This window comes from Aythya ferina (assembly GCF_964211825.1).
Source record: "Aythya ferina genome assembly, chromosome: 12".
In the NCBI taxonomy this organism is placed as follows: domain Eukaryota; kingdom Metazoa; phylum Chordata; class Aves; order Anseriformes; family Anatidae; genus Aythya; species Aythya ferina.
In genome coordinates this window covers 14,806,680-14,814,281 of record NC_140308.1, presented here as the reverse complement: position 1 = coordinate 14,814,281, position 7,602 = coordinate 14,806,680, and the positions used below count along the sequence as shown (strand labels likewise).

The 7,602-nt window shown below is 63.2% G+C and overlaps 1 protein-coding gene across 1 annotated transcript; it reads left to right on the top strand.

Annotated features, from left to right (window-relative positions):
* Positions 1-388: 388 nt before the first annotated feature.
* IRX6 (iroquois homeobox 6) lies at positions 389-4,111 on the top strand (the record flags this gene model as incomplete). The annotated part of the gene is made up of 7 exons (XM_084533441.1): positions 389-433; positions 750-860; positions 1,348-1,569; positions 2,112-2,224; positions 2,309-2,592; positions 2,672-3,303; positions 3,411-4,111. 6 exons carry the CDS (start codon positions 389-391, stop codon positions 3,163-3,165), a joined length of 1,269 nt encoding a protein of 422 aa, XP_084389567.1. The 3' UTR covers positions 3,166-3,303; positions 3,411-4,111.
* Positions 4,112-7,602: the final 3,491 nt, after the last annotated feature.

Genomic DNA, 7,602 nt, shown 5'->3' with positions numbered 1-7,602 from the left:
AAAGGAAAAAAAAAAAAAGCGAAAAAAAAAAAAAAGCCCCTTTGCACTTAAACCCTCTATACATGTGGGGTGGCTTTTTCAACTCTCTCTATCCAAACATATTTATTGCGAGAGATGGGAAGTGGGGGGTAGCTTCTTTTTTTGTATTATTTTATTTTTTTTATCCAGGCACCGACCCCCCCACCCTCCAGCCCCCCCACCGCCTCAGATGTCTGGCGGCTTTTCTTAAGTGCAATCATCTATAATTGAGCAAAAAAAAAAAAAAAAAAAAAAAAAAAAAGCCATACGTGGAAATGTGTGTGTGAGAAGGTGCATCGTGAAGCGGGGTTTAGTTACAATCGATCTTGGGGGGAAAATATTGCCTATGGTCCAAAAATAAGGAGCGGCTATGTCCTTCTCCCAGTTCGGATACCCCTACAGCACCACCGCGCAGGTAAGGCGAGTGAGCAGCACTCACTTTTGTTCCCGTTCCGCTGCTGCTGTCCAGATGTCTTGTTCCCCCTCCCTTTTTTTTTTTTCTTCTTCCCTTTTCCCCTTACTTCGAGCCTTTTTTTTTTTTTTTTAAAAAAAAAAGGGCACATCTGGAGGCTTTTTTAAAAAATGTGCGTGTGTGTTTCTGTCTCGTTTGTGTCGTGCTAGGCTTAAACAAATACCTCGCAGTTTGCCCAGCAAAAAGGCGCTCAGGAAAGCGGCGATCCCCCCCTCTTTCCCCCCCACCTCCGACCCTCCGCTCCCCTTCCACCGTGTAGTTTGAAGAGCAAAAACCCAAAGAAACCCCAAAAGCCCGGCTCCCAGCGCCGGAGGCGGCTCGGCTCGGCTCGGCGCCGCGCTCCCCGCCTGCCCCCGTCCTTCCCCGGCGGGTGGGGGGCTCCGGCAGCTCCTTCCCACCCCCGTCGGGTTTTAGGGGCACGTCGAGCCCCGATTTCTTTGGGGTTTCTCTGAGGTGTGCCTGCCGTGCTCGGGGAGCTGCTGCCCCCCGCTCAGCGGCTGAAATCCAGGGGCTCCGGGGGCACCCTGCGGCACCCTGCTGCGCCTCGCCCCTCCCGCATTACCCGGACCCCAACTTCTCGCCTCGCCCCCGCTGCGCGCCGGCCGGCCGGGAGGGAGCCTTGGATCCGCTGCCGTTTTCGGGGCCGAGCATCTCCGCCAAGTTCCCACCGCTTTTTTTTTCCTCGCGTTCCCCCTTCCCGGGGGCTCCCCCTTCCCCCAAGCCGGCCTCGGGTCCTCACCCCCCCCTCGGAACCCCCCCCCCCCCCAAAACCACCCCCAGGCGGCTCCAGCCGCCCCCCGACGGGGCTCCCCGCTCTCGGCGGCTCTCAGCGCCCCCCTGCTCTCTCCCCTCCGCAGTTCCTGGTGCCGGGCAGCCCCAGCACGACGTGCTGCGAGGCCGCCCCCCGCCCCGGCCCGGATGCGGCCTCGGCCCCGGCCTCCGCCGCCGCCGCCTCCCTGTGCTGCGCCCCGTACGAGGGCCGGCTGCTGGGCATGTACGGCGCCCCGTACCCCGGCGGCCAGGGCTACGGCAACTACCTGCCCTACAGCGCCGAGCCCGCGGCCATCTACACCGCGCTGGTGAGTGGGGGGGGATAGGGGGGCCTGGGGGGGCGAGCGGGGCCGGGCGGGGGGCGGACGGGGCTCTCCTTCCATCTGGGGTTCCCCCTCCGTCTGGGGCTCCCCCTCCGTCTGGGGCTCCCCCTCCATCCGGGGTTACTCCTCCATCCCCAGGTTCCCCCCCGCCCGTGGCTCCCCTTTCATTTGGGGCTCCCCCTCCGTCCGAGGCTCCCCCCATTCGTGGCTCTCCCCTATCCGGGGCTCCCCTCCATTTGGGACTCCCCCCACCCAGGGCTCCCGTCCATTTGGGGTTACCCCTCATCCCTAGCTCCCCTCCGCCTGGGGCTCCCCCTCCACCTGGGGTTACTCCTCATCCGTGGCTCCCCCCCATTCACGGCTCCCCTCCATCTGGGGCTCCCCCCATCCGCGGCTCTCCCCTATCCGTATCTCCCCCTCCATCCGTCTCTCCCTCTCCATCCGTGTCTCCCCCCCATTTGGGGTTCTCCCCCCCCATTTGGGGCTCCCCCCTCGGTCCGGCCGCCCAGCGCTCCCTCGCCTCGCAGAACCCCCAGTACGAGCTGAAGGACGGCACCAGCGGCCCCCTGCCCTCGGGGATGGCGCAGCCCGCCGCCTACTACCCCTACGAGCCGGCCCTGGGGCAGTACCCGTACGACAGGTAACAGCCCTCCGGGGGGGCGGGCAGGGCCGGGGAGGGGGCACCGGGCACCCCCCGTTATCCCCCCACCCCTCTCCCCGGTAGGTACGGGACGGGGGACTTGGGCGGCTCGGCCCGGCGCAAGAACGCCACCCGGGAGACCACCAGCACCCTGAAGACGTGGCTGTACGAGCACCGCAAGAACCCCTACCCCACCAAGGGCGAGAAGATCATGCTGGCCATCATCACCAAGATGACCCTCACCCAGGTCTCCACCTGGTTCGCCAACGCGCGGCGGAGGCTGAAGAAGGAGAACAAGATGACCTGGGCCCCCAAACCCCGGGGGGGGGACGAGAGGAAGGGGAGCCCGGCGGGGGGCGCGGGCGCAGGTAGGAGCCGGGAGCGGGTGGCAGCGGCCCCGGTCCCCCCCCTGTGCTCCCTGACCCCCCCCGGTTTGTGTCTGGGCAGAGCGGCGGAGCTGCAGGCTCAGCGACCTGGAGGAGGACGAGGAGGAGGAGGAGGAAGAGGAGGATGAAGACGAGGAGCAGGAGGCGCGCAAGGCGGACAAGAGCCGGCCCGGCGGCTCCTTGCTGGAAGCCCCCAGCCCGGCCCCGCGGAGCGACTGCAGCCTGCCCGGCCCCTTCCGAGCCCTCCCCTGCCCCAGGGGCCCGGCTGCAGACACCCCCCTGCCCACCCCCCCGACCCCCCAGCCCCCGCCGCCCCCCTACGCGCCCGCGGAGAAGCCCCGCATCTGGTCGCTGGCGCGCACCGCAGCGCGCAGGGGCAGCCCCGAGGGGGGCGGCGGGGCGCCGGAGCTGCCCCCGACCCCAAAAGCGCTGCGGGGCTCCCCCCTGGGGCTGCCGCAGCTCCCCGCGGCTCTCCGCCGCCCCGGGGAAGCGGGGGCACCGGGGGGACCCCAAGGTACCCGCAGCGGCGGGGCCGGGGGGGGCGGCGCGGCCTGAGCCCGTGCCCGGGAGCCCGGTGAAGTGGCCGGGCCCCCCCCCGCCCCCCCCGAGCTGCTTGTGTCTGTGCAGGCTGCGGGCGGGGAAGGCGCCGGGAGCGGCTGCGGACGGCTTTCAGGCCGGTGCTCAGGAGGTGAGGTAGGTGCCGGTGGTGCCCTGCCCCGCTCCCGGTGCTGCCCCCCCCTCCCTGCATCCTCCCTCCCCCCCCTCCGGGGGTCGCTCACCCCCGCTTCTCCCTCCCGCAGGGCCGCCTGCCCCTTCCCGAGCGCCGCCGGCGGGGTCCCGGCTGCAGGCGGCATGGAGGAGCGCAACGGGCTCGGCCCTGCCCGGCCCGGCTCGGCCCTGCCCGGCCCGGTTTGGCCCTGCCCGGCCCGGTTTGGCCCTGCCTGGCTCGGTTTGGCCCTGCCCGGCCCGGCCCGGCCCGGCCCTTCCCCGCCCCACGGGGGGCCAGCGGGCACCGTGCGCGCCTGGCCGGGGCGGCGGTGCCAAGCCGGGGCTGCGCTCCTCTCCTTCCCCACGTCGTGCTGTCGTCGTTGTGCTTTCGGTTTGTTTGTTTGTTTTGTTTTTCTCCCCCCTCCACACCTCCTCCTTTCATTTACCCCCCCCCGTTTCCCCGTCCCGGCCCCCCCCAGCCCCGGCGAGGAGCAGCGCTGCACTTTACAGGACAGGCGAGAAAGGGAAAGCGGATCTCTGCTTCGTCGCTGTTTAATTAAAAGTGTCGTCAAACACTTTGTGTTCAGACTAATAAACCACGCAGGGATGAGGAAAGAATGTTTCTTTGTTCCCGTGTCTAGAAGCAGTGGCAATAATTTAAATTAATAACTGTGGTAATTAAGAGGTCATCTATAGATCAACCCGATACCTGCTATTTCCAAGTTCACCAGGGTCAACATTTACATTAAGTCATTTGTGGTCAATAGAGTCCGATGAATTCTGCCTTAATAAATCAGGGAAATCAATCTTGACTACCGCGTGGACTCCTCTGTGGTCACCGGGAACGGGGTGCCCGGAGGAACGGGGTGCCCGGTGCTGGTGGTAATAGGGTGCCCAGAGTAACCAGGTGCCCAGTCCCAGGGGTAATGGGGTGCCCAGGACTGGAGGTAACAGGATGGTCGGTCCCAGGGGTCATGGGGTGCCCAGGACTGGGGTCACGGGGTGCCCCGGTTGGCGGTGGGCGAGCATCGCCTGGCGCAGTGCCCCCGCAGCTCGGGCTAGGGGAAATTAAGCTGCGAAAAGCTAAACGTTATTTCAAGGGGGATTTGAAGGATTTAGGGCTTGTCATAAAGAGCATTAGGGCCTTCCGGAGGGTTCTTGCGAGGAGACTTCGCCTCCCCTCCCCTGCCTCTGCACGGCCAGGTACCGCCCGGCCCGGGAGCAAGGCGCGGCCTCCCCACGCGTGGCCTCGCAGCCCCCGCGGCTCCCCCCGGCTCCCTTTGCCCGGGGGGAGGCTCCCGGGGAGGCTCCGGTGGAGGCGGCCTCGGCACCTGCCCCTCGGCACCTCCCCGGCCCTGCCGGCTTCGGGGGCTGTGGACGGCAGCTCAAAGGGAACCTCCGGGCGCCCAAGACTTCATCATTATTATTATTATTATTATTATTATTATTATTATTATTATTATTATTATTATTATTATTATTATTATTCCTTGGACTTTGGGGTATTTTCCTTTTCTTGTTCCCTCGCCTCCCCTTTCATTAAAGGCCAAGCGAGCGCGCTGCAGATTATCCCGCCCGGCCAGGACACCCTGCAATCTGTCGCGCCGTTCAGATACGTATCGCAGAGCTCTCCCCCTATAATCTCCGGCGGGCATCTTCCGAATACCCTTTTGATTAAAACCCCAGAGCCGGGGCCGGGAGAACAGCGGGGCCGCCCCCAATTAGCGGCCGGCCGGGGCGCGCAGGGGCCGGGGCCGCGCACACTCCGCTGCTCCCGCTAATGAACTTTTCTCCAAGACAATTAGGGGCCCCCCGGGGCCGGGGGGGCCGCTCAAAGGGCGGCTTTGTGCGGCCGAGACGGAGCGGCTCCCATCCCCTGTCCCCCCCCCGGGCTTCCTGCGGCCCCGCCGTGACCCCCTCGGCGGCCCGGCCCCGGGGAAGGCTGCGGCTGGGCGAGGAGGTGGGGAAGGGCCGGGGAACAGGGGAATAGCGGAATAGGGGAATAGGGGAATAGGGGAATAGGGGAATGTCCCCCGGGCCCCCCAGCACCCGTGCTGTGAGTCCCCACCCTCGCCATCTCTGGTCCTCGGGCACCTGCTCCCAGCACTTGTCCCCCTGCTTCTCCACAGGATCGTGGGTGGGTGTCGGGGGGCCGGGCACCTGGCTCGGTGCTCCCAGGCCCTTTCCAGCCTCTGTTGGGAATGGGGGAGAGGAAACCTTCTGCTCCTGCACCAGCGCATCTGGAGAGCGGGTCTTCAACAGGGCATCACCCCTTGGCACTGCTGGTGCTTGGCCGACCCCACAAAGTGGTGTTGTTCCTCCTGCCCCGGAGGGACAGAACTGCCCCAGGACAGCAGGACAGCGCTGGCCGTACCATGCTGCAGGACAGGAGGAACCCGGCACCTCCACCGGGTCATGGTGAGGAAACTTTGGGTGATGCTTCCAAGCCAGTTCGACCCATCCTTCCCAGCCAGAAGCCTGACAGCACAGGTCTTCCCATTCTGCCCCGAAGGGATGATGTCTCCTGGCCTGGCAGCAGTACAACCCTCGGAGATCCCGAGGAGATCTCAGAGAGGTGGCTGCAGAAGTTTTACAGCTACGCAGCTGCTGCGGCCATGAAGCAATGGCTTGGAGCAGGCATTTCACAACAATCTCTCGAGCAGCGTGAGCAGCTCTTCAGGCCAGGTGCCATTTCTGGACCAAAGCATCTGCTAGGGGAAAGTCATTTTTGTCATTGTATTACTTTTTTTTCTTTTTTTTAACCTACTATTCATCTGAAAATAAATTACAGGCCAGAACAGGTGGATAACATTCGGGAATGATTTAATGATTTATTTAATCTGGATTCTCTTTCAATCTACTTAGCAGGATGAATACTTTTTTTTAGCCTGAATCCACAAGCTGGGTTTTTCATCTAAAGAAGAAAATACCCCAGCCCACTGCTCTGATGCCACCCAGGTGTGCTCCCCAGTGCCGCCACTGACACCTCAGTAACTTTGGGTCTGCTCAGAGGCCTGAGGGGAAAACCTCGAGAGAAGCAAGCAGAAGATTCTCATTTCCTTTTCCTCCTTGCCAGCTGCCTAGAGCTTTAGATGCTATCTGCCCTTCTCCATACAGCATCCGGGTAGCACACAGCCACTGTCCCTTAAATCTTGGCCCATGCAGGTTTGGGGACTACGAGGACGACCGCCCTCCAGCTCTGCCTTCGGCAGGGCAGCCTCGTGCACCAGCACAAGTGCTGCAGCAAAGCACAAAGGCCACGATTCCCTCCTGCGTGCCTGCCCAGCTGAGCTTAAGGAACCAAATTAAGGTAAACGGGACTTCAGACTCGCTTTAAATCCATCGGACTCAGAATATGCAGCAGCAGAACCCTACTTCCCCCTCCCCACATGGCCACCTCTGGAACTGCTGCGATGGGAGGGGTTGCTGCTCCCCTGCAGGCGGCCAGGTCGGGGCACTGGGCAGCCCCTGTCCCCGTGCCAGGACACATCGTGCATGCAAAGCACCAACAGGCACCGACTGCCCCAGGGCTAAGCACACAGCACGGGAAAGCTGACTCCAGCACGAAGCCAAAAACGTGATGCTACAGTCCCAAGCCCTTCCACCTGCCTCCTCCAGCAGGCTCAGACGAGCCACTCAAGTAAAATTCTCTCCTGGCTGCTCGGTGTGCCCGTCGGCCACACGCAACACCCGAAAGGTGCCTCGGCAGCCAGCTGCTCGGTGAACGCCGTGCGCTCCGCCAGCAGCCCCGACATGAGCAGCGCTGGAGCTCCCTGCTGCCGCAGCTGATCCTGCTGTTGCTCACCAGAGGTGACAGACAAATGCGACCTGCACATCACTGCCTTTGGGTTCTCCCCGCGCAAATCATGTGAGGCACGGTGTTAATGGGGTAGGCACACGAGGGACCGGCCGAGGAGGAGCTGAGTCAGCAGCCTGCCAGGGATTGGCGCTTCCCGGTGAAATCTCATTTCCCTGCCCGTGTGCTCGGCAGCTCCGCGGCTGCTCAGCTCGTGGTCTCACGGCAGCAATTCCCTCCCACAGCAAGGTGAGAAACTGTGCTGCCGGAGGCCAGGGCTGTGTCATGGACTCGTATTTACAGCTCTTACACTGGTGTTACTACCTTGATTTCAGCAACAGTGAAGTATTTCTGTAACGTAACCACTTAAGAGAAAGGAAAAAATGCACAGAGCAATGACTGCACCCATCGCACCAGCAGGTTTCCATCACACGGGTGTGTTTGCACCTGACCCAGCGAAGCCCCCATCACCACACCACGTGAAGCAG